The 27232-nt window shown below is 44.9% G+C and overlaps 1 protein-coding gene across 3 annotated transcripts; it reads right to left on the bottom strand.

Annotated features, from left to right (window-relative positions):
* Positions 1–1618: 1618 nt before the first annotated feature.
* ptpn11b (protein tyrosine phosphatase non-receptor type 11b) lies at positions 1619–25417 on the bottom strand. Of its 3 annotated transcripts, none has more exons than XM_028994176.1 (16): positions 25335–25417; positions 15900–16022; positions 9355–9549; positions 8408–8600; positions 8201–8317; positions 7601–7714; positions 6477–6573; positions 6252–6331; positions 5249–5404; positions 4610–4741; positions 4259–4413; positions 4067–4134; positions 3488–3639; positions 3157–3257; positions 2845–2960; positions 1619–1942 (listed from the first exon to the last, which is right to left on the bottom strand). In XM_028994176.1, exons 1-15 carry the CDS (start codon positions 25346–25348, stop codon positions 2876–2878), a joined length of 1782 nt encoding a protein of 593 aa, XP_028850009.1. In that variant the 5' UTR covers positions 25349–25417; the 3' UTR covers positions 1619–1942; positions 2845–2875. The 3 variants fall into 3 exon arrangements, with proteins under 3 accessions (XP_028850009.1, XP_028850010.1, XP_028850008.1); XM_028994177.1 differs by lacking the exon at positions 25335–25417 and adding an exon at positions 19963–20072; XM_028994175.1 differs by lacking the exon at positions 25335–25417 and adding an exon at positions 19852–19967.
* Positions 25418–27232: the final 1815 nt, after the last annotated feature.

Raw genomic sequence — 27232 nt, 5'->3', positions numbered from 1 at the left:
AGAAGAAAATGGTTGTTTCAATGTGATCATTGATAAATGCAAAAATAATAATATTAATAATATTGTCTCAGCATTCTAAAACCATATACAAAAAGGTTAAAAACTCCTAGGAACTCACTGAAAAACACAACATGGGTGGCGTACAGCAACGAGACTCGTGGAGCAGAGCTCTCCATCAAAAGCCGACTGACATTCGGAGGGCTGGTTCTCAACATTAAGTAGTTCAAACAGTAGTTCAAGTATTTTTAATCAAAAAGGTGAATCCTACCCACCTCCACACAGGCAGTGAAATAATTCGGATAAAACAGACACAATTCCAAACAAAATCCACATTGATTTTCACTCCGAGGAGCACAGAAGGGCAACCAGATGTTCATATTTCCATTATACCTCAGTTATATAATATGCATATTCAGTTGTTTGTAAGGGCGAGGCGTGCTGCAGCAACATCCTGTACACAGCAGTACAGGTGGAATTTCTTTGAACCACGGGCCTAATCCTCACTGCATTTTTCTCTGAGATAAGGAGCAGATGCTGAAGACAGACATGGTGCCCGACAACCTGGCACAGGCTTCAGCGTGCCACGCTACATGCTTTGTCCTTCAAAATGTGGCTGGCCAGAGTTCCATACAATCAATGGTACCTACATATAAATATTTTTAAATGACGGATAAAGCCAGCTGCCGACCCCAACAAGCCGGATATTACACTAAACCTCAAACAGGAGTATTTTAAGCCGGTTGTCGCAACCACGTCTTCTCTCGAGTGTGGAGGCAAACCTCCCTGCTTATGACATCGCTGCTGATGCTGGCTTAGGCGACTCCAATCATAGTCACATCTGGATTATCTTGTAAATTACTTTTTCCTGTTCCATTCTTCCTTTAATCTATTCTATAATCTTGGGCCGAGGCCATCTGGCTTGATGGCGTTTGGATGTTCGGCGAAGCCTCCTTGTATCAAGCACATCGGGGCATCATCAATTTATCCTTGTAGCGCCAACCGTTTGGCCATATTACGGCTCGGTCTGGTCGACGTCTTGCCCTCGTCTCTCTCACGCTTGTGCAGGTCAGTCGTGTTCAGTGTAGGCGCTATAATTCATTACATGTCACATTCACAAAATGATTCAATGCTGCAGGCTGGAGGCGGAGGCGCCCCAGTCCAACGCTTGCAGGGGTCCAGCTGCTGGTGTGACGCCACTGGCAGCCACAGTGACTCGAAGGGCAGCTTCCTGAAATGCATACGCATGAACATTGGCACGGAAAAGTCATAGTGTGTGTATGTGTTTACAAGCTCTTTCTGCAGCTGAACAAAGGTGAAGTATAGTTGCAACTGGAAACCTTTCGAGGGCCAAAAAAGGTTCTACACTATTCTGCTATTCTGTGTGTGTGTGTGTGTGTGTGTGTGTGTGCATGCTCGCACTGTAGCAAATTTCGTTCACTGTGTCCCATCCGTCACTCAGCAAAGCACTAATGACGGCAGCTAGAGAGACGCCCCTGATACTGAGGAGCTTATCAAAGGTCTTTGGTTACAGCAGATGACATCCAGGGCAAAAGCAGCCAGGAAAGGACTGGACTTTAGCCCTTCTGTTCTATACACTCTATACACACACAATATATCCTTTTTTTTTCAAAATTCACTTCCTACATTCAACAGGAGATGCTGCAGGGGCGTTTCTGGGGGAGGGAAGGGGGCATCACAGACTCGACTGCTGCTCAGGCACTTGTTTTTGTGAAGCACAGCCACAGCGAAGTGGAGACACAGATGGTCTGGCAGGGAAGAGAAAGTGAGGGCGAGAGAAAGAGAGGACACTGTGCGGCGCACTCCTCTCGGCAAGGGGTGGCTTCAACGGGCCAGCAGGGCGGCGCCGGTGCTCCGCTCAGGTTATCGGCAGACAGGAAATCCACCATCACCCACGCCCCGGTGCTGCGGACATCTGTTGCACCTAGATGCCAACACAGGGACACGAAAAAACAACCAACCATGTCAGTATCACATCTCATATCCATCTACAGATACTGATGGTATTCACCTGTTTAATGGATTATTACATTTTCAACTCAGGCTATGTTGAAATAACCTTGAATGGAATAGTAAAAAATATCATAAAAAATACAACATAACATAATAACCAGAAAGCAAATATAACATTAAAAACAACATAAAAATGCGCAATAAATTATTTTTCTGTTTAAGTAGAAGACATTCTGGCATTCACTCTGGAGAATATTTAAACAGTACTAGGTACAGAGAAAAAACGTCTTTGTATTTCATTAAAATTGGTTGTACAGCCGTGGCCTAGCCATTAAGGAAGCCGATTCGTAATTAAAATGTTGCGGGATGAAATCCTGAACTGTTAAGGTACCGTGCCCACACACTGCTCCTCGGGTGCCTTTCATGTCTGTCCGCTGCTCACACTTCGTGGTGTGCACTGTGTGCTGAGCTATGCCATCGCTTTCACCTTTTAAAATGCATCAATTCCATTTTATTTCCATTTAACTGGATTACATCCTGGTCGAGGATTCTGATCTGTTTAGGTGAACACGTGGCAGATTGCACGTCTGATCGCACTGTGGTGGGTTTTTACTCTGATGGAGCCACTGGTCCCATTATAATAAAGATTATTGGGGTCGGTGTAAAGAAAACACCGCATTCCTCTCCTATGATACTCCACAAGAAACAAACAGGCCATCAATGATCATGATCAGGAGACAAAAAAAAGAGACTAGTAGCCCCTCACATCCTTGCATCTTTCTACTCCTTACTCCTCTCTTTCAGACACACACACCAGAGAACACCTACCTGCACTCACACTGACTATGTCATCAGAAAACAAGATGCTCTCACCGACAGACAGAGAGAGCTGGAGCCACAGGATTTATCTCCTGGTGTTGCTGGTCCCAGAGCTCTTTGGGTTTTTGATGTTGAGGTTTTCATACACGCCCGAAGAGTCGTCGTTCATCCTGCGCAGAGTAAAAAGACGAATTGAACCTGGGGATTCTGTAAAATTATTTTAAAGGGATTGTGGGACACGGCTGTTATCGCGTCCCAGCTGGCTATTCAGGGTGTTGTCAGTGGGAGCTGCTGTCACACTTTGGGTCACTTTGAAAATAAAGGGCCCAGTGCGCAGCAAAGCAGCGTGAACGTGCAATTACTCACACAGAGGAGGAGCGAGATGAGCTCATGTTGGACTTGGCATGGGCATTGGTTGTCTGCGGGTACCGGATATTCGAATATTCGCGCTCCTTTGTCTTGTTCCTCTGCGTTCGTTTGATCAGATAAAGAAAAAAAAAGTGTGACCAGTCTGACAGGTTCCAGTTTGCATACAGGTATGGTTGATGCGGTTTAACTGAATTCAACTCAATCTGGATGCCTGTTAATGATGGCTAGACTTCCTGCATCGTGACTTCTCCACCCAACAGACCTCATTTAAGAGTATTTAAGTTCACCAGTAAAATAAATTAACTGAATTTGAAATATCATCTCTCACCTGCTTTTCCTCCATCCTCTTCTGTGCAGTGTCGATATACTGCTGTACCGCCATGTAGATGAACTTGTACTGGGCCTCTGTCTGCACCATGCCAGACCGCTGCTGTCGAACCCTCTGGATGGTTTTGGGGACATCAATGTCACAGTCCAGTCCTGACAAACAAGATTTATTTTGCCAAATGACAAAAAATCAATTTCAGCAAGTGGGTGGGAGAAAGTGATGGCGTATATTATAGTTGGAAAGATTAACTGTAATTGATTATTGCTGTACATCAACACATAGCAACATAGATGTAGATATAGATTATTGAGATTAGTGAGTGCTAACATTTGATCTGAGAACTATTGGTATATAATTTGGTATAGCAACACACACACACACACACATATTTACATTTCTTTTAATACTGGGCATGAAAGTGTTTTTGGTATTTGGAATTAATTAATTAAATAATAATTATTATTATATCGTGAATTTAAATAAATTAAACAGACATACAAATTGCATGCTAATTTAAATATTGTATCAGCATTGAGAATGCCGGTGTCCATAAAATAGTTTTTGTTACGTTTATTTTACCTTGCCTGTTGATGATGTCTATCAGGATGTCAATCACGATAATGGTTCCTGTTCTTCCAATTCCTGCACTGAAGATGAAGAGACAGAAAAAAGACAGAGCATATCCAAAATAAAGATGTGGTTTTTTTTTGTTTTTTTTTAAAGCAAAGGTTGGCAGACCTTTGTAAAAAAAAAAAAAAAGTAGGCCTTTACCTGCAGTGCACCACGATGGGCCCGGTATCCGGAATGGAGCTCTGTGTTCGGTTGACCTGCTCCAGGAAGCTCAGAACCCCCCCCGGCTCGTTGGGGACCCCGTGGTCCGGCCAGCTCAGGTACTGGTAGTGCCAAATAGACCTTGGAGGGTCCCTCTGCACACCGAATGAGGAACATGAACTGAGCTGATTTAGCAAAGAAGAAAAGGCCACAGCAGAGCCCTCGTGGGACGCTAAAAAAAACCCGGGCTCATTTTTCAGAGCGGGCGCGGTGCTCGTGAAAGGACTGTAAATAACGGCCAGGCAGCCACGGGCGAGCACAAAAGAGGCTCATCCGTTAGGCGGCACTCACCCTGTCCACGCGCGTGACCTCCAGCTCCCGCAGGATGTAATCTTGGGCCGGATGCTCTTCGATGTTTTTCACACACACCTTCCCGAACTCTTTAGTGCAGTTTATGTCAGGCCAGTAGCGAACGCATTTGTTCTGTTGAAGACAAACGAACATCAGCAGCCAGTGAACTTGGAGGTTTTATCCAGCCATCCGGTTTAAATTTTAACACTAAACACCATATAAATGCACATAAAACCCACGCACTACAAGAAGAGAGTGAAATATTTAATGGTTGAACCACATTTGGAATTCAAGGACCTTCTTTCATCCCCTCATGGGACTATAACCTCCTGACCCTTCTGTCTCAAACAAACCCATTCCAGGCTGCTGTTAAAACGAAGAAACGGGTATTGAATGCCTTAAACTGCAAAAGGAATTTTAAGTGATGCTCTGAGAACTTTGGCATATGTTCTAGACTATTTGTTCAAGATCTACTGCTTTTTAAAGGCCATAGCAACATTTTAGAAAACTCCTACACATGGCTCCTTTAACTTCTCTACAATGAGAACAGTGCTCAAAGGCATGGGCATAAATGAATAATGGATTCAGACGAGATTCTTCTCAAAGACAAATGCAAATCCTCGATGGCTGACCCCTTACCCGGCCCCGCTCCATCTCCTTGGTCGTCATGACAATGACGTGCGTGTTCTCCTGATAGACCATCTTCCAGAAATCAATCACTGTGTTCTGCAGGCATCCCTGAGTGGCGATGAAGACCTTGCCTTCCTCGACGTGGCGCCCCTCGTCATGTGTGCTCTATACAGACAGAGGATACACTTCTAGCATCAGCAGGCCCTTCCGTGTGGGGCGTCTCTGTCCCGTCACCCTCGACTGTCTGGTCTACGTGGGCACTGATGTGCACAAGGGTGTCCCGTTTCCAAAATAAATCTTGACATTTTCCATTGTTTTCTCGACCAGAGCACCCAGTTCACACAGTCAGTCAATTATTCTCGACATGAGTCGCCAGGAGACATGATTTTTTTTCTTATAATATATTATTATGAGATATTGTAATAAACTTTAATATCTTAAAGATGGATCACAAAATGCAAGCTAAAAACAGCCCTTTTTAGGACATACTTTGATTAAAAAGAGTTATTAAGCTAATCGTTGTTTTACCACGCCTGACATTATAGAGGAAAACTGTGAAATTTTAATTAACAAAAGGAAACAATGGCCAGAACACAAATTAAAATGAAAATATGGAGCATGCAGGGTGTACCTTCAAACATCTACACAACGACAACACACGACACAGAATGCTGCACACAGTCTGACTTATGAAGGGTTCTCCGTAGGAGCGGAAGCTGCGGGTGATTAGAACCCATCCATGCCATGAGCACCCAGGCATCACAATCATTGGACAAATAAAGGACATTTTAAAGCACTTATGCAAGTCGATCTGGATAAATGCTGTAAATTGTAAATATGTACCGCAGGTTAAATATGACTCATTAGGTAAATTTACACTAATCTGCATCTGGAACATAAGTACTGTAGGGCTGTGCGATAAAACATCTCCATCAAGAAACAGCACAGCAGAACTGCCTAACAACGATTGGACAGATAACTGAGATAAACCTGTGACTGGGGCGTAACTCACTCTGATGTAGTTGGCGTTGATGTAGTCTGAACCGGGCACGTCTGGGTCAGCTTCCCTGATGGTCACGCGAGTGGTGTCAACTGCAGGAAAACCATTTTATTCCTTGTTATTCGCTGCTTCACTCACAATCACACCACCCCATGTCATTTTCACCACATCCGTGGGTTCAGTTATGTTCAGGATTTAAAAAAAATAAAAAAGCTGGGTAAGAGCAGAGTGACTCACATGGCAGGATATTCTTGTACCGGTTCTTGCCCTTGTTCTCCGCCCGCTGTCCCTCTTTTCTCGGGTAGAGCAGTTTACATTCCTGCTGCTGCAGCACCTGGGGACACCGTGAAAAGAGTTGGGTCTCCGCAGACACACAGGGAATCTTCAAACATTAATTCAAATGAGTAAAGAGTAAAATAAAAAACAAATGTTGATCATGCAAATCTTTCAAAACACTTATGTTAGGTAACCCTTATGTCCAAGTCACATTTGTTGAAGCAAGGGCTCAGCTGTAAACATTTTGTAGAAAGAATTGAACAATTTCACATACTCTCGTCCATTATTATTAAATGGAATGGTTAAAAAAAGAGCTGGATTATACATAGAAATGCTTTCTGTGTCCTTTTTGTTCTTATGCTGAACAAGCTTTTGTTGTTTTTCTATTAGACTGAAGCATGTCTTCTCGTAGTATTTACTTAACAAGACCAAACAGGCAAATATCCCAAGCAGCACAGGTTGGACTTACTTATGGCTACTGTAAATGAATGAGATGATTAAATTAAACAAGTAAATAGCATTTATTTATTTATCAGCAACAAGTCAGAAATGTATATTTGTGAAGGATTTCCAAGGCAGACTGGTTAATAATCGTGGCTCAGGCTGCTAATATCTTCTTTCACATGCTGAGTCTGAGGCGCACATGGCAGCAGCTAGTTCACAAAAAATCATCCCATGAACAGCACCCCTTAGAGGTCCCCAGGAATCACACACTGAGCACACAGTGCCCTTCACAGAGCACTGGAGGTCACCAGCGAGACAGGGAGAGGGATAAAAGCAAAAACAAAGGGGCAAAATAAAAGGCACGTCTCACTATGCCAGTTCCTCTAACAAATGTTACATTAGTTCCAGCATTAGAACAAAACGGAACATTTGGCCTAGTGGGTCAGACTCGTAAACGAAGGGTTGTGGGTTCAAATCCCGATCATTCAATGTGAGAAAGGAACCGTCCCCACACTCTGCTCCCTGGGCGCCTTTCATGCCGGCCCACTGCTCACTAAGGGCGATGCTAAATGCAGAGGGCTGTGCTGTCTTGCTGTGTATAACAATGACAACAAAAATCGCTTTCACATCACTTGAAATACCTCAAATTCCTCCCAGAATCCTTGCTTGGGTTTCTCTGAGTTGTCTGCCACTTTGTTCAGCTCCCGCACCCGATTCTCGATGTTGGCGGCATTTATTCTGGTCGCATTGAACGGCTTCCGATTGAAAAAAAGGGAACCGAATTTGATTAAACAGACATAAGTGGTGCAACTTCCCTGCTGCATATATATTATACAGGGTGTAAACATGAATTTTGCAATTTCAATGATTATTTTGATATTGTATGCATTGCATATATAGGGCCCTGAATCATGTAAACGAATTTAGTGTGTTTATACAGTGAATAACTGTGAATACATTATGTAACTGGATTAGACTGTGTGCACAATGAGAGAATATAAATCCTGTCTTTTACAATAATCAATTCATGTGTGGTGATTTAGCTTAATTTAGTAATTTCTGTCCAGACTTAGCAAACATGAATTGTGTATTCATTTAAATATGATAGATGTTTTTCTTTTTTTTTATTGTTGCGCTTGTCTCACATTGTGTCAAGTCTACGAAGGTGACCCTTCACAGTAAAACTGGCATCTTCCATAAAGTTTGCAGTGGTGTGTAAAATGATGCTTGGGGCTCTGCACCTGTTTCAGATGCACCACAATCCCACTCTTCTCTACCATGGGGTTCTTCTTGTAGTGCTCCACTAGATCCGTCAAGGTGTCAAACCTTTCCCCTCCACCAACGTCATATTTCCCTTCCTGTTAGCACAACATGAAAGAAATAACCTTACATGGAAAATGTCATAAACCAACAGTGGTTCATGAATAATAAAAATACAAACTCCTGACCTGGCAGCGGATCATGACATGGGTAACCTTCGTCTTGCGGTCCACGTTTTCATGCTTCTCCTCATTGGTAAGGACGGACAGCACAAAGTCCCCTGGCTTGCTCTGGCTCTCGCGCACCAGGAAGCTGCCCGGCCTGCCCTTTTCCGTCAGGAGCTTCTCAGCGTCACGCCCAGAGAGATGCCCGTGGTACCATCTACAGAAAGGACAGAGGCCAGATGGACAAAAACTATGCATCACATAAAAGGAATTACCGCAAACCTATCTGGTGACAGCATCTTTGTCACAGCCTGTGATACACATTTCCACTGGAAATCATGCATTGATAATATCTGTCTCAGCAGAGGAAGGTGCATCTCATATGCTCGAGCAGCGCTTTTATTCCTTCTGAGAGACGTGTGTATGCGTGGCACTGTGTGCGTGTGGTTTAACACCGTGGAGACTGTTTCCATATCATGTGCTGTGGCTGCTGACGGAGCTGTGTGAGGGTGTGGGAGGTAGTGGGAGAAACTCAGGCCTGTTTCTTCATGAAAAAAAGCAGAAAATAAGTCATCTGACATCAACCTCTTTCATGTTCATGCAACATCCAAGAATTCGCAATATAAATCTACTAGGAAATTAATCATTTTTTTCCATTTTATATAATTTTATTACATAAAAGAGCAGCATATCATGTTTTTCTTTCTTTTTGTTTACAGGGGTGAAAGTAAAGCAGAATCGTTTAATTTCAAATTATAATGCGCAAAAAGTTTCTGCTTCAATACAGCTATATTACAAAAGTCATTTAGTCATTACGTATCCTGAATATTTTCTACTGTCTCCTTCAGGTGCTAGGACAGATTATGACCCCAAGCAAGAGAAGTGTGACTGAAAACTGACTGATTGTACCGTGCCTCTGTGAACACTAGAGGGCAGCACACAGTGATCCACTGATTGGATATCTACTGTACCTCTCAGAGGTGGGGTCCTTGCAGTTGAGGGGGTACTTGAGCTCGATCAGGTCGCCATTCCTCTCGCGCAGCAGGTCGTGCTGCTCGGTGTAATACTGGACCAACTCGGCTAGCGTGGCAAACTTCTCTCCACCGTACAGGTCGTAGTAATCGCCTGAGTTTTGGATCTTAATGTGAGTGACCTCATCGTTACGCCTGAGAAAAAAATAAACAGACAGAGTTAGAGAGATGGAGAGAGATGGCGGGACACGGAGAAAAGTGGGAAATAGGCGTAAAGAGAGACAGCAAGAGAGGAAAGAAAAAGAAATGCCAGTTCATCACTCCTTCAATAAAAAAATCAAACCAGAACAGCCTAAATTATTTCAATAGACAACCCCACTGACACTTTGCCCGTCCTGTCCAACCACACACAGAACCCCCAAGCCCAAACACTCAAATTCATCTTCACCAAGACATAATAATCAGATTCAGGTTCAGAATGATCCCTGAACGAATTTTAAAAATCAGTGTTATTGGTAGCACACACACAGCGGTCTCTAAAGCAGCACAGTACAATAAACTCTGTAAATAAGAGGCAAATAGCATACAATAATAATCCATAATCTACAGACAATCAGCGTAGATAAAGTCAAACAATAATACGCATTGTATGTGGAATTCACAAGCTTAGTGTAATTCAGTGAACGTGGAGCAGGATGTAATAGCAGTCAGAGATGCTGTAGGTCAGATGTTTATGAGGGGTTACCATGCCCTTCAAATCCTCTAAAGGATCTACCCAGGGGCAGAGAGAGTGAAATAGAAGAATGTTATCATATTAAGTTCATTTTTTTTGCCCCCCCTCTTTCTGCTTCTCTCTATATGCAGAGGAGGCTGCGTCCTGGAGGACAGTGTCAGTAATGCATTACGTACTCGCATGTGGCAGTGTTTGGGATTTCAGGCCACACCTCCCCTCAAAAAAAAAGAAGAAAAAAAGACACCTGCACCCCTGTGCTAGTAAACCACCGGAACACCACCCTACTGCACCCCACCCAGCTGAACTGCGCCCCCCTTCAGCACACAGATCGTATCTGGGCCTGACTCCAGCTGCAGCAGACAGAAATGAGATCTGCTGTTCTGATGCAATCAGCTCTTCTTGCAGGCTGATTATAAGCAGAGGGTCAAATAAAATAAATCCCATCCATCCACCTCTCCCCTCTTCCACCCACCGTCAGCCCTTCCTTCATAAATCTTTCCCATGTAATTGTATTATGCCTGTTGCTGTGGTCCTCATCAGCGTTGTCCGACTCATGAGCTGCCTTTCTGGGCTGCGGTTATTCAATTACGGAGCATGCGCACGCGCACACACACACACACACACACACACACACACACACACACACACAACCCAATCCATTCCCAGTTCAAACTGTAAAATCGCTCTGAAAGCTTACGGGATTCACCCCCACAATGCTGAAATCTGCAGTCAGGTCATGGAGTAAATCACAGGGGGATCAGCTCAGGGAGCGTTCGACATCAAACGTAGGCGCGCAAGCATTGTTTCATCGTAGACAGGCTCGAGTTTCACTAAGATTTAATGTCAGAATGAATTTCAGTTCTACAGCCCTCAGACTTTCTGTGACTGATAAGCAGACACGGCACCATGACCACGAGCAGCAGTGATAGAGAAGTGGTCTTCAAAGAAGGGACTAATGTTAATACTGTCAGAAGAGGCAGCGGCACACCATGCCCAACCCATGACAGCATGTTAGCCGTCATCATCCGCTTCCACAATAATGACAAACTTGACAGTAATGTGGCTTCACAAAGGAATACAGGCACATTGAATCATTTTTTATTTTGAATGGCACAATTTATCAGATTCCATCAGAATCATTACCACATGAAAAAGGCAATTATTTTTATGCTATTATAACAATCATCATCATCATCCTGCAAAGATAAAACCATTTTAGTCAAGACGTTAGAACTATATTTAAATAGCTAATCATGGTTCTAGTGTGGCATTATAAACCTCCTTTAGTGTCACTGGGAGGAGCTCCGCTGTCACATGACGTGAAGTGACCTGACCCGCTGGACTGAAGGGCGAACACAGTCACGCTTCAATTATCAGCGCACTCAGAGAAACAAGATCACGATTTTCCGCGGGCGAGCGCCCACATGGCAGAGCAACGCGGCAGGGCTCTGCGGCCGCCCGTTCGGCTGATCTGCTGCGGTCGGTGTGATTAAAACCCTGAGATTACGCTGGCATGTTTGCTGTCTAGGATCAGTTGTGAAAACCCCGTCTATAAGTAGCCCTGCAGCAGTGGAAACATTTGGAGCGGACTGAGGCAATCACACGTTACATAATGGCGGGAGGAATAATCTATACAGCCATCGCGCTTTTATCACAGTATGGCAGATACGACGGGCAGCTTCACCCTATTACTCCTGCATATGGGAATAACAGATGACTCAGATTGGCTCGTGTTATTGCACATGTAGCGGAGATATCGATGGCTGCCGTTTTTATTACTGTATGGCCTTCTCCGCCAGGGACTGTGTCTGTGACAGGGTCTGTGTTTTTGCATATTTGCATGGCTTTTGCATGATTGTGTATTTACATGGTCAACACGATCCCCTTCGGCCTAATGCTGGTGCATTCAAACCTGGTATCTGGCACGAGACGTCCGTGCAAGATCATCCGAATCCTGTAAGTTTTAAGAAGATCCTGTACCACAACCCATCTGGAGAACCTGGCCCATATTCTCAGACCTACTTATCAGAAGACCTTGTGGAGCTCAAATTGCTGAAAAAAAGTTAATGCTGCTTCAGACAGGAAAGGTGGCATGTTAAAAATATTGTGGTATCAGTTCACATTAGCAGCATTTATCAGACGTCCTTATCCAGAGCGGCTTACAGCCAGTAGTTCCAGGGACAGTCCCCTCCTGGAGCAGCTCAGGGTTAAGTGTCTTGCTCAGGGATAAAATGGCAGTAAGGGGGGTTAGAACCTGGGTCTTAGCCATTAGGCTACTACCACCCTTGTTTAATATACCACTAGTAAATTAGACCACCTCTGTATGGTTGAGACGTGGCTTTGAATTTGACCGTCATCCAATCGTCGGTCATCCAGAAGCATCTCCACCTGCAGGATTCCAGCTCTCACTGGCACAATGAGCTGAAAGCACTCAACAAAAGACCGACGAATCTCCAGTGGGAGAGCAAGAACAGCAAGGGAGAGAGAGAAAGAGCGATGATAATGTGATGATGCCGTTTTTATGCCGTCCCGCTGCGTCCGCCTGGCTACAGATCTCAGCGTTTTATCTAATAATCTGCTTGTAAGAGGAGACTTTCTTAATGACTTTATAATTACTCTCTCCCCCCGAAAAAGGCACTTTCAGACCTAACAGTGTGTGTTTGTGTGTGTGTGTGAGTGTGTGTGTGTGTGCGTGTCTGTCTTTCACTGTCAGTCTGAGTGAAAGCATTTTGCCCTGCGTTTCTCACTCACAGAGACCACAATCCCAGCAGAAAGCATCAAGCATCATGGGTCATAAAGCAGTCATAAAAATAAAACTTTACATTAACAAGCCACAGGCGTATAAACAGCCAGAGGAACAAAGTATAAACTTCTCAAAAATCACAGACTATAAAAGAGGTAATAAAGCAGTACTTCATGTTACGCTGTAATAAAGCCCGGCCTCTGAAGGTTAAAAGCGGGCGGCTTGGCCGTCCTCCCGGAGCCCCGGTGTCAGGACAGGCGGTGTGAGGCCGTCTGTGCCTTCAGCGCCACGGCAACGAGCACACTGCAGCCGGACGTGAGCGCTGGCCTCGGGAGACCGTGGTCATGCCGAGACATGTGGCCCAAGGTCTGGAAAGCACCACACACGCACACACTACCACCAAACAAACACAGACGCGTTGGGTCCAAACGCTCGCTTTAAAACGTTACGCTGACGGAATAGAAGCGTTTTAGTAAATAAAATATGAGCTGATCTGTTTACTGGCCCTCTACGTATATGAAACTGACCTCAGGCCTCAAGCCAAACAAAACCTTCACATAACCCTCACAGCACTGAACACGGGTCTGAACCAAACTGTGAAGTCAGCACAGCCCTGATGTGGAAATAGGCTGGATCAGGGCTCCCCTGTATCTGATGCAGATTGGGCCACTGTGCGTTCATGAGCTGTGAAGGTCTGTGACGTGGGGGTAGGTGCAACACATAACAGGTTGCTTCCTTGAGAATCGATTTTACTGGACGAGAATATGAATGGTAAAATCGTACCGGGACCTTTTTAATTTTTACAAGGCAAGAATGGCACTTTAAGTTCTTAAGGACCCTGACTTAGTCAAGTGGTGCCACCTGCAGTCTCCGGAGGCCCCTGGGACTTCACAAACAGGTGTAAGGCGTTTTACTTATTTAAAGGTCCCATGTAAGGTTGCAACCATTAGAAGTTTGGGTGGTACGATTATTGTCAGAGAAATAATCCCGTTTTCACGATAATATCTTGATAATTTACAGGAATTTACTTCACAACTGTATTAACATACAGTACAGGCCAAAAGTTTGGACACACCTTCTCATTCAATGTATTTTCTTTATTTTCATGACCATTTACATTGGTAGATTCTCACTGAAGGCATCAAAACTATGAATGAACACATGTAGAGAAGGTGTGTCCAAACTTTTGGCCTGTACTGTATATAAACCACACAAACAAATTATGTAAAGGTTTTAAACTTAAGATGCAGCTTTTCTGACAGTTAGAAAAACAAAATGTGTAATTTGTTGCAGCTCATTTGTTGCTGAAACAAACCATTTAAACGCTATAACAATAAAAAGTGCAAAAATGTCAGCATGTTTTCTGAGCTAAGCCTTAAACAGTGAGGTGAGAGAATATTGCTATTACTGCAGAAAACTCTATGCACACTCATTTTACAATGTTTCCTTGTAATACTAAGTATTTTACACCACTGTTTTAGAAAAGGGACCTTTTAAGTGGAGAATTTTGGCAGCTTTAAGACACTCCCAGACCGACCATAGGATGTTCTGCGCTTCCTTGCAAAAAACAGCACGATGTCTCAGCACAAAAAATATGTGTGGTTTTCTAAACTCCCACAAAACAATAATGTCATGTTGTAGACCTCTAGGAACTGATTCTATTGGTCGCATGACATTGCATCACGGTGGTCAAAGTTCAACAAGGCCCAAAATAGTGCTTCCTAGGTGGAGTATTCCCATTGTTGGTTGTCTTTCATTGTCCTTCTGCGACGACCCGCCAGTGGCTAGGGTGGTGGTAACACACTCGCTTATGAACCAGAAGACCCAGGTTCAAACCACACTTACTACCATTGTGTCCCTGAGCAAGACACTTAACCCTGAGTGTCTCCAGGGGGGACTGTCCCTGTAACTACTGATTGTAAGTCGCTCTGGATAAGGGCGTCTGATAAATGTAAATGTAGCCTTAAAGGCTAACTGAATAATTGTTTATTTAACCGAAGACTTAACCGGGAGCCGGTGGCGTTGCTGCAAAATGGGAATTATATGATGATAGAAGGAGTTCTAGTAATGATGCGGGTGGTTGAATTCTGAATAAGTTAAAGCTCATGGAGAGTTTTGTGAGGTAGACCATAAACTAGGGAGTTACAATAATCCAAACGAGATTGTGAACCAGGATGGCAGTAGTATGGTGGTTGACTGAGGGATGGAGAAGATAGATATTACGCAGATAACAGTATGCAGACCAGGTAATGTTATTGATATGAGATAAAAAAAAAAGGCTACTGTCGAGGATGACACCCCGACTCTTAACCTGATGAGAGGGGGAGTCAGAACAGTTACTGAATACTGATTTCAGTGTTCATCACTGGTTAATTTTAGAAAATTTAAATTACAGAATGCAGATGAGTACAGATAAGATGGTAGAGAATCCAGGGGTTGGATAATGTTCTTATACGATGAGAATACTGACTGTTTATTACATTAGAGCAGATTAAACCAGAGTAGTAGTTGTGTTTGGTGTGAATTATACGGTTCTTGTAATGGACCAGTTAAATAGCATGCCAAAGGACAGGACACTTAAAACATCATGATTTATAAACGAGTTTAGTTTTTACAAAGGTGTTTGCCAAAGGAACACAGCCACGACACTCAGTTCAGGAAGATGGGTTCACAGGCTCCTCCTGCCATGCACTGACTGATTCAGTGATTCTGTTAACAAATCTTTCGAACAAATCTTTTAGTGAACTGATTCTAAAGATTCTAAAGCCTGTCAAGCTACCTTTGTGTAGCCTTTTGCCCCACTCCCAGTCCTGCACTGAACTGACCCACATTATGTTGAGCTTTTGTGTTCGCGTGTTTGACATCATTCCAGCTCCAAATGCCTCACCCCACTCGGCATGACACTTTACTCTCTAAGATGAGACACTTCTTGAAAAATTCATACAATGATCTGCAGTCTCAATCGGTGTGTGACTCCAGGGCAAGAAGAGTTATAAAAGTGTAATAAAATCTGATGTTTAATTGTGTTATTATTAATAATGATCATTTCTGGCTGTATAGATGTCTGACCTGACAGAGAGGGTGAAGTCCCCTGGGTTGCTCTTGCTTGGCCGGGCCAGGAAGCTGCCGTGGACCCCTCGTGTCAGGAGCAGCTGCTCAGCCTCGATGCCAGTGATGTTGGGGTGGAACCACCTATGCAAACAGCAGAGGAAGAGGACATTTACTGTTGACGCACATGCAGAACACAACAATTTACAGTGATTCATTGGCGTGTATGCGTGCACCAGTCATTTTATCTGTCCAGACTGAGCAGAATTGTTATGATGCATGATTCATTATTCTTCCTTGCATTTGTCCCTAAATGTCAAAAAAGGAAGTCGGCGCTGAACAGCTGTTGACCAAGTTCTTGCTTGTTTAGGGATGCGTTTAAAACACACTTAAGGAGCATGTGGGATGTGATAAACAGGATAGACTGTGGCGTGTGTGTTTCAGGGTCAGTTTATAAATTACAGACTAAAAGTTTGCTCACAAGAAAAAAGGACATAACCAGCATTTTAAAAAATCTGACAAAGAATGGTCTCCGTGAAAGTTATCGTCGTTCCTTCAATCTTAGACCTCCTTGTTCAGGCTGCAGGCCTCAATGCTCCAATTTTCTTCTCAGATCAGATTTTTTTTCTGTTTGCCCGTTGACATGACTCTTTTTAATTTGGCCTTTCAGATTTTATATTTCATCGTGATCATTTCAACCTTCACTGCACAGAACAAACCAAAGAGGTTTGGACGTGCATGCTCAAAACAAATAGTCAAAGTCAAGTCAAAGTCAGCTTTATTGTCAATTCTGCCACATGTACAGGACATGCAGAGAATTGAAATTTCGTTACTCTCAGGCCAATGGTGCTAACAAGTAACATTAAATACAAACAGTAACATTAAATACAAAGGTATTTACAAAGGTGTTTTTAAAAACACAATATACAAATAAGGGCACATGGTGGAGAGTGAAAACCATGTAAACAATTTGAACAATGTAGTGCAACAGAGCTTGTAACTACAGAGATGTTACTACAAATATGTCATGGCACTGATGTAGGAAAACTGCCCAGTTGGAAAAATGGCCATTCTTCTAGAGCAGAATCAAATACTTCTCAATTACTTAAGTGTGTGCACTTCTACCTGTGCAGAATTTTAATAAAAGTCACATGAAGTCTGATTTCCCAGTTGAGGATGCATTGCAAATCAGATCTGTCCTGAGTGTGGTCCAAACTGGAATCTGATTTGAGTCACATATGAGCCAAAAACGTTTAGAAATCTTATGAAGCATGTGGTTGGTGACAAGCACACATTGGAAATGCTCATCAAAACCTGCAATTAACCAGCACGTTCTCCACGGGTCTCATGGTAAATTCCAATGAAGCATTTCATTCAAAGAAGAGGTAAGGAAACACAGAGTTGAAACAATCGGCATCATTTCACTACACCATAGCATAATAATAAATACCTCATCAAATATTTCCATTTTTTATTATATTGTGAGTCACGGACATGCAAATGGACAATGCGGAAACATTTTCTCTGTTGTGCATCTGCTGTTTAATTGAGGAGAACTCCTGTGCTGAAACACAGCATTGACTCTTCAATAAATTAAGGAATTCCAAATAGATGTATTACATATCATAATTAATCTACAGAGTTGCAATGACACTCTGTGTGTGTAGATTAATTTGCCTGAAACAGGGCGTCGTTAGGACGGATTAGAGCTCCCCGCCATAATCCTCACATAGAAGAAAAAGTTGGAGACAAGCGGTTTCTAGCATACGCCAACAAACCCGGGCTAATCCCGTGTTGGATGAACAGTGTAATTAGGGGAAAACGCTGTGCGTGTGGATCTGCTCAGACCCAGTCTCTTAATTCTCCTCCAGTCTGATGCAAATAGAAACTACTACAGCAATAATGAGTCTGTTTTCTTAATCCAAAACCCTCTCAAAAATAACAACATTCCATATTAGGGCCTTAAACAACATTTCCAGTGAAATTAAAAAAACTACAAAAACCACTTATACTTAAAAAAAACCTTAAACCACATCTTTATTTGTGGACAAAACATGATCAAGAATTTGCGTAATCTGTAGCAATGGTTCAAATACGAAGTGTCCACTGAAGCTAATCACATTTTAAGACTATTTCAAGAAAATAATAAAATGAGCCAAATTTCTAATTATGGAGGCTATGAACCATGCTTTCCTTGTGTTGCAACTTGGAGAATATGTGTCATCAGGTTGAAAATAAATAATGACACACGCAGTGCGGGATCCGAATGAGAACAGAACAAATATTCATAACAGGTCGTGAGTGGAGCTGACGATTGAGAATAGTTACTGAAAATGGCAATGATTCAACGCGCGGGGAAAAAATAGTGGAGAACGTTGAGTCACACACACACACACACACACACGCACACACACACGCACTTCCTCTCCTACTTCAATGTTCGTCGTCAGGTACAATGCCAACGGGCGCGAGCTCTCCCACCCACGATGCCCTCCTCCGCGTCTGTGCCCAGATAGCATCTCTCCACAACACCACTAGGCCGGATCGGTTCACCTTTGCACCTTATTTCCAAAGAGTTCCCGCGCCACCATAAACATTAACACGGCCGAGAGGCAGCATGTGCCCTGCCGGAAAACGCAGACCTGCGTGACCTTTCGAGGGGACGGAGGCTGTGCCAGCACATGCCGATAGACCAGCAATGTTTAAACCTGGGGCCATGCGAGGCGCAAGAGATCGGGCATGGGAGGCGGACGCTAGCGCGCGGACGTCGACCCAGAATGCACCTGACCCCCTCATCCACCCCACGGCCTGTGGTTTCTCATTCCCCTGGGAGATTAGGAAACAACTTTCCAAACACAGAGCGATTGTGATGCCCACAGCTGCCATTCAGCGGAGGATTACATACAAACGCCGGGGGGCGGGGCACCACCCCACTAAACCCATCAAAGTCATAGCTGTCATGTGATGTACGTTCTCGAGATATGATTTAGTCTTATCAACATTTAATTACAGTCCTTTAATTAAACTGTGATTTACAGACCCCCCATCTCCCCATTACTTAACCCCCAAAACTAGCAAATATGATTAATAGTATTGATAATAACGATATTTTACCACAAGTAGAAGGAAAAAAGAAATGGAGCTGAATTCTTGTTAAAAATGACATTGAAGTTGGGGGAGACATCGTGATTGAGAAACATGTTAAATATGATGTGTGAAGGCTGCTCGTACGAGAGTGTGCACGTGCACGACAGGGGGAAACTTGTAACGTTTTCACAATGTGCCACCGGTGATAAACGCACACATCTGTTTCACCATGCATGCATACACACACACACACACACACACACAAAGTTCACTTTGACTGCTGTCATGTTCCACTAGATAAGCAAGCAGCGGTCTGGTCATAGACAGAAAGATGAAGGAAAGAAGGAACGAAAGAAAGAGATACACGCAACAGCTTTACACGGCACCAAAAAAACATTTTCAAATTATTATCATAGAAAAAAAAAGTAGCGGAAAAAAGACTGGACTACCTTCCAAAATCTGAAGTTTAAAATGCTTGAATGTTTTCATGTACGATTTTGAACGTCTAAATGCTAACAGAAGAAGCCTCCACGGAAATACGCTAGTGACGCTACAGCCATGAGCGGCCAGCTATCTCAGAAATGTTGCACTCACGCGCTTCGTCATCTCCAAACCTCACATCAACACACATTGCACCATATGCTGCGTGTGCAGAAAAAAAAAAACCCACACGAGTTTGGCGAAGGGGTCAAAGGTTACAGGCATAGCATGCCACACACTGGGAGCCCACAGGTGTTCCCTTCTCACAGTCCACGACGTCCCACTGCCCTGACCTCACCTGGGACCCGTCTCGCATATCAATCTACTGCAAACACAGAACTACTGTACACACACACACACACACACACACACACAGACAGCAGCTGAGCAGAGTAAATAAACTTGCAGTGATGGGTTCCAGCAGCCGTTGGCGGGGCGCATGGCGGGATGCGTGCGGTGTGCGGCAGTAAAGGCCGTACAGAAAGCAGACTGACACCGGCTGGAGAGTTTCTCTTACCTCACCATTCTGCCCGGAGCTTGTCAGAGCCCCGGTTGGCTCCGAGCTTAGTAATCCACGCTCAGCGCGGTTACACAAGCACCGGCGGGAGGGGGCCAGGCCGAGGGGGGGGGTGCTAGGAGGTGGAAGGGTGTTTAATCTGGGATTTAAATGAGCGTGAGCCTCCCTGATAGGAGCGCGGGCCGCTCCGTTAGCCTCGCGGCCTCGGCCCCGCCCGCCGAGTCGAACGTGACGTGATGTCACCGCTGCAGGCCCGGCCCCGACTTTTCTCTCCCTCATTATTAGAAGAACCCGGAGGCAGGCGGGGCCTTTAGAAGCGCCCTACCCGGTGCAGCGACGGTGGGCACCTGGGAACCTGCAACCCGACGTCATGCATAACCTGTTACATTTATCAGATATTAAGTAATAATGCCGTGCACAGCTTGGTAATGATATCCCAATATTGATATATTGAACAGAGCCCTGGTTTACTGCGCCACTCTGTACATCCTCGGGCTGCTGCGGTACTGCTGGACTGCACGCGTACGCGCTAAATAGATGGTAAAAGAAGCTCTTCGGGGAGTAGCGGCTCGTTCGGCACCGGTGGAAAGTGGTGGCACCTTCCTGCTGGAGCATTCAAACCCGGCACGGGGCTCCGGTGCTATTTCTGTTGCAGGACCAAGTCGGTCAGAGTTCAGAAAATCGCAAAATCCGCAGACTTTTGTCCGAGTGCACATCAGCCCCGGCCTGGGCCTGATGTGCAGTCATGAGCGCCGCGGCTTATTAAGAGTTCTCCCCCGTAAGCCCCGGTTAAGCTTTATCCACACCCACAGCCTGCACTCACTGGGCCATGAAGACTTTAATGGCTGCCAACTTCCCCCTTCATGACCTTTCAGCCTCAGCAAGGCCTGTAAACTTAATGCAGGGGGGGAAGAAAGGACGGCGGCATTAATAAAAAAAGAGGAAATAAGCAGCTGGAACATGGACGAGCTTTCAGAGAGTCCAAAAAAAAACTTTGTGGTTCTTTATTTGACGCTTTCTCTTTCATGTAACTTAATTATTAACTCACATTTCTAGGTTCAGTCTTGGTTTATATGCATGAATGATCAGTTCAAAAGACAAAATAAGCTTGATTTAAACATGTAAATCAGTTTAAGTAAATATATTAATAATTGAATCAACTCTCTCTCTTTTCAAATAAAAATGTAAAAAAATGTAACATTACAGTTCTCGTTTATGCCATTATCCAGGCCGCCAGAGCAAATTTTGGAACTTACACGTCACACTGCTCTGTTTTTTTAATTTTAAGAAAAGACTAAAAACCCTTGAAACAAATGTAAGAGACTGATTGTTGAAGTGTAATGTAATGGAGCAGCATTAAACACAGCAGCAAATTTTCACATTTTGACTTTCTGGAGAAAAAAAAACGTACCAGCACCTTTTCAAACATGCAAAAAGAACACATACCTGAAATATCCTGTTCAACGCCCAATAGTGTGAGCCATATTTATCATTACATTAAATTATATTCACTACCAGTTTACACTAAAAGTTTACATTTACGTTTACGGCATTTATCAGAGCAACGTACAAACAGTAGTTACAGGGACAGTCCCCCCCCTGGAGCAATTTAGGATTAAGTGTCTTGCTCAGGGACACAATGGTAGTAAGTGGGATTTGAACCTGGGTCTTCTGGTTCATAGGCGAGTGTGTTACCCGCTACCCACTTGAACGATGTAGTCGGTTATGGAGAGTAAGATGGAGCCATTTTGTAGAGTCCAATGCATGAAACATATTTAGTATGAATGGCCTCTTTTTACCTTCATGACGGCTTTGTTCACTATTGTGATCATTAAAAGCTGCTTCATTAGATGCTCATTAACATGAGTGGATGATAAGAAAGTGTTCAGCATTAAACCTTCAGGACTGTTGGAAACCATCCGCGTTGCCTAACTTAAGTGTGAAACGCTGCCATCGCAGCAAAAGCCCCCTGCTTTTGGAGAGACTCAAATGTTTAACTTTGTTTTGTTCGTGTTTCAATGTTTAACTGCATTGTTTGCTGTTTTTTGTTTATTACATAACCTTACACGTGTTATTAACCCGCGACCTTTTGGTAGAGCACATTGCAAGATGGAAGTGCCAGAAATTGACACTTGACACTTTTATTATGTATGGATGTATGGCCTATTTCTAAAAAACTATAAACCATGTTTTTTTTTTTTTAATCATTCTTGTTATTGGTGTCCTAAGTACATAGAAATGTAAAGATTTTTTTTTTTTTTTTTAAGCGTGGCCATTAAAGGGTTAACACATGCATATAGAGTCTAGTGTGTGTGTGTGTGTGTGTGTGTGTGTGTTTTCCATCAGGTAATCCGAGTGTCTAGGTCACCTCTTACATTCCATGTAGTTAAATGTAATTAAAGACGAGCTGATTGAAATAAAGAAACTTCCCAACACTGTGAGCGACCGCGGTTTTAGGTGAAGATGGACGCCCTCGGGGTGTTGCTGGGGCTGATGCCGGCGTGGCCGGACAGCACTGCGGGGTCCCCCCTCCGAGCTTCTTACGTAACGCTGTCGCTCCAGCACGGGCTATTTAAAGAGGCTGGCTGTGTCGGCGGAAGGCGGTATTCTTAGCGCCTCCTATGTGGCTTCAAAGCCCCAGAGGTCTATAACGGTCGCTGGCGAGGCCGCTGCGCACAATTCGGTTTTCCCGCAGCTATTTTTAGCGGCGCCAATCAGCCGGGCCGGTCGATGGCCGGCCTCGCGTCACCCGCGCCGCGTGGGGAGTCCAGCTGCTCGCTGCACCGTAGGAATGCAATATTTACAGCGTTGCCTGGGACCGGCCACGCCGCGTTGGACTCAAGGCGCGTTTAACCTGAGGGCCACAGCGGACGTTCTGATCAACCAGCTGATTAATATCGGCACGTTATTATTATATATCGGCAGCAGCTACTCCTTGTCTGGATGGAGTCCCTCCCAGAACCGTCCGGCGTTAAGCCACTTTACATTAGTGACGCATTGTGGTGGCCTAGCGGTTAAGGAAGGTTGCCGGTTCGAATCCCGATCTGCCACTGAGGTGCCACTGAGCAAAGCACCGTCCCGACACGCTGCCCCCCGGGCGCCTGTCATGGCTGCCCACAGCTCCCCAAGGGTGATGGGTTAAATGCAGAGGACGAATTTCACTGCGTGCACCGTGTGCTGTGCTGCTGTGTATCACGTGTGACAATCACTAGTGAGACAGAATGTTTGATGCGGGCGCAGGTCACCAGTTGACCCGCGCGGTTACTACTCTCCGAGGGTTCAAATCTGGAAAACGCTGCAATGTTATTAGCTGCTGTTGTTCAGCCGTAGTACCAGTTTATAACTTATTTAGCACATATCAATTACCAGCTACCACGCACTGGTCCAAATTAGGGTCCTGATGTAAAATGAATGCAAATTAGTCCACAGCCGTTTTTAGGAGTTGGACAGGTTTGGTACACCAGACCCATCCTACCTATCTGCCCGCTCCTTCATCCCATCTTCATGATAAAGACGCGCCTCTCCTGCGCAGCTGCTTAATTATGAATGTGTTCTGAATTATGGAACATATTATCTCGCTACGCTCCTGTGAGGTCTTCTGCAGTGTCCTCACCCCACCCAGCCACAGCAAGCACGGAACAACATGGTGCGTAACACACTCGCCTACGAACCAGAAGACCCAGGCTCAAACCCCACTTACTACCATCGTGTCCCTGAGCAAGACACTTAACCCTGAGTGTCTCCCGGGGGGGACTGTCCCTGTAACTACTGGTTGTAAGTCGCTCTTATTCGCGACGAAAGTTCTAGGCTGCGACGGGAATGCCAGCGACACGACGGCAACGGACAAGCGCTCCCTTCAGACGGGGACCCGCTATTCCTGACAAAGGCGAAGGGATGCGGGTGCTGGACGTGGACCACAGCGGGACATTTCTATGCTGGGAAGCTAGGGGAATTTGCAGAGAAAGTGCTGTGGGGCCTTTTCCAGCCGGCCATTGTGCGGGCCTGAACGGCACTGATGAAGAATCATTTCTTCCCCTCTTCCCCCCTTCCTTCCTCCGCCCTGTCGTCTGAGGGCTGAGATAAGAGCCGGATCCAGACTGGGGACCGCCGGACCGGGTTCCGCTGTAACGTGTCCGTCTCGTGCAATGACTGGCGAGCGGGGAAATGAAGCGGAAAGTGAGAGAAACGCCACGCGGACGCCATCAGCCTTTCACCACGCCGCCGGACCTCTCCCTGACTGCCCGGAAAGAAAAGCGGCGCAGACAGAGCGTTTAACACTTCAACGCCGGGACCGGAGATCGAGTACGGATTCGAAAGGGACGTCGCGTACACACACACACACACACACACACACACACCACACGCACAGAAGCACTACAACAAAAATGGCTTCCCTTCCAAAAAAAGGCATTAAAGTGCCGTCTGACGGACGAACGGCGGCCGTCTGAGGTGCCCGGCGATGGAGGCGACACTTTGACCTGACCGGGGACCCGGGACGCCGGGTCCCGAGGACTCAGAGGCGGCTTCGCGTAGAATTCTCCGCTTGCTTGCGTGCTTTATACTTCGTACAAGGGAACCAGTGGAGTCAGAAATCGTGCACATCCACGCATATGGATGAACATATATTGTTTTGGCAAAAGGAAATCACGTGAGCGTTTTCAAGTCGCATACACTCCGCCGCAGCATTTTCCATTTCCCGCCACACACACACACACACACACACACACACACACACAGAGAGAGAGAGAGAGAAACACAAACTACGGCCATGTACGCACAACAAACTCGCTGACAATATTAATCATACGCTCATAACAGAACGTAATGCGAATTCTCTGTGGGAAATTAGTAGACAAGTTCTGCCAAAAAGTGCCCTCAGCCAACTGTATACAACGCAATGAAATAGAACATAACGTGACGCGGCGCTATAACAGTTAATAATGGAGGGACAGATATTGCTGAATAGACGAACACGTTCTTCACCTCCACTGGAACAAAAAAGAGAGAGAAATGAGAGGAGAGAAAGTACAGGACTCCACGCAAACAAAAAGCATGCAAATGACTGGAAAGAGGAAGAGTGGAAGGGCCGCCAGGAGCGGAGAACCGGCTGTTCAATAATAAACGAGTTCCAGAAAAGAAAGAAAAAGTTACGGCCGCTTTCGACTCATTTCCCTCCCTGGAAACATGTTACTGCCCCGGGAAGCAACAGGAGGAAGCGGCCGCAGCTCGCCGGTCCCCTGCCCCCCCGGGGTGGATGGATGTTGGGGGAGGTGTGGTGCCCTTTTCCCCGTCGGAACCGCTTCATTCCACCGGCGCCTACCGTCACCTCCCCGAGAGCGCCGCGGTTCCGCGCCGGCCGTCCCGCGTCTTACCTGCGCGACGTCATCGCGGAGCCGAGCGGCCGTCGGGAGTCCCGCGGAGCGGCGGCGCGGCGCGGCGGGCGTTGCGAGGCGGCGGCGCGCGCGGGAGCGGGCGCGCGCGGAACGGGGGCGCGCGGGAGCGGGAGCGCGCGCCGCGCCGGGCCGGATACTCCGCCTTCTCGAGTGGAGTTGAACTTGCTCCTACGTTACGCCACCACGGCAAAGTGATGGAAACTGATGACAAGTTTTTTTTTTTGTTTTTTTTTTTGTTATGTAAATTGCGCAAACTGAAAAAAATGAACACCGGCTAAACTTAAAGTTAAAAAAATGTATCTGTCACACCTAATATTTTAGCACAGCCGTAATGTGAATAAACCAAACAAACCTGCTGTCAGTAGCATTATACTGAAGAAATAAAACTAAAAATTTACTCATAAGCATAAATTAGACAGGCCAAAAGTTTGGACACACCTTCTCATTCAATGTGTTATCTTTATTTCCATGACCATTTACATTACTAGATTCTCACTGAAGACATCAAAACTATGAATGAACACATGTGGAGTTATGTACTCCACAGTCACCGGACCTGAACCCAATCCAGATGGTTTGGGGTGAGCTGGACCGCAGAGTGAAGGCAAAGGGGCCAACAAGTGCTAAACACCTCTGGGAACTCCTTCAAGACTGTTGGAAAACCATTTCAGGTGACGACCTCTTGAAGCTCATCGAGAGAATGCCAAGAGTGTGCAAAGCAGAAATCAGAGAAAAGGGCGGCTATTTTGAAGAAACTAGAATATAAAACATGTTTTCAGTTATTTCACCTTTTTTTGTTAAGTACATAACTCCACATGTGTTCATTCATAGTTTTGATGCCTTCAGTGAGAATCTACCAATTTAAATGGTCATGGAAATAAAGAAAACATATTGAATGAGAAGGTGTGTCCAAACTTTTGGCCTGTACTGTATTTTCTAACTACTGTAATGAGAACAATCAGCTACCATTTACTTTTTTATGAAAAAAATGAAGTAATCTGTCACATCTAATATTTTAGCGTTGCCGTAATGAATATAAACCAATCTAGCTTGCTGTAACCTGGTTTATTTAAATTACATCAATGCTAAAATAATAGGTGTGACAGATAACCAGTCTTCACTTTTTTCAGTATAGGCATTGATCTTATTGGCATATACTATTGACTTTCCTGCAATAGGACTGGGTTTTGGCCATAAGCTGCGACTTGAAAGTGATTGTGAAACACTGCAGCACAGTAGTGCTTTTAACCATCACCCTCGGTGAGCAGTGGGCAGCCATGACAGGCGTCCGGGGAGCAGTGTGTGGGGACGGTGCTTTGCTCAGTGGGACCTTGGCGGCAACCTTCTGATCACGGGGGCCGCTTCCTTAAGCGCTAGGCAACCACTGCCCCCAAACACCCACAACTCAATTACACAGGCCACTAAAAAACATTACTATGATAATAAATATGAGAGATGTGAGACAGTGAGGATTCCTGATCATAGCTTTAAGTTTCATATACAACTCATTAACGTGTGCCTAATAAATAAAGCTTCTAAAAGCATAACTTAAAAGTGTTATACATTTACACAATCCTGGTTAATATTCATAGATGTTATAAAGAAATGAGTCACTGTGATCTCTTATTAGCCGATTACATGAATAAGTAAAATGTAAATGCTGTGTTGGTGAGCTCGCTGGTTCTGTACGAGCTTTTTAATTTGACATTGTAAATTGGGGATAATTATGGACCTGCTACAGTAACTGCTGTACCCATCAGGGTGCAATGTGAAGAAGCAGCTTGTAATTTGCCGTATGTGATAATAAACAAGCATTAATACCCTTTGAACACTTCAAGCACAGAAACGCAGCCTTTGGTGGGGGTGTCTGGTGTGGG

The sequence above is a fragment of the Denticeps clupeoides genome, chromosome 10 (genome assembly GCF_900700375.1).
Source record: "Denticeps clupeoides chromosome 10, fDenClu1.1, whole genome shotgun sequence".
In the NCBI taxonomy this organism is placed as follows: Eukaryota; Metazoa; Chordata; class Actinopteri; order Clupeiformes; family Denticipitidae; genus Denticeps; species Denticeps clupeoides.
This window is presented reverse-complemented; position numbering and strand designations above follow the sequence as displayed.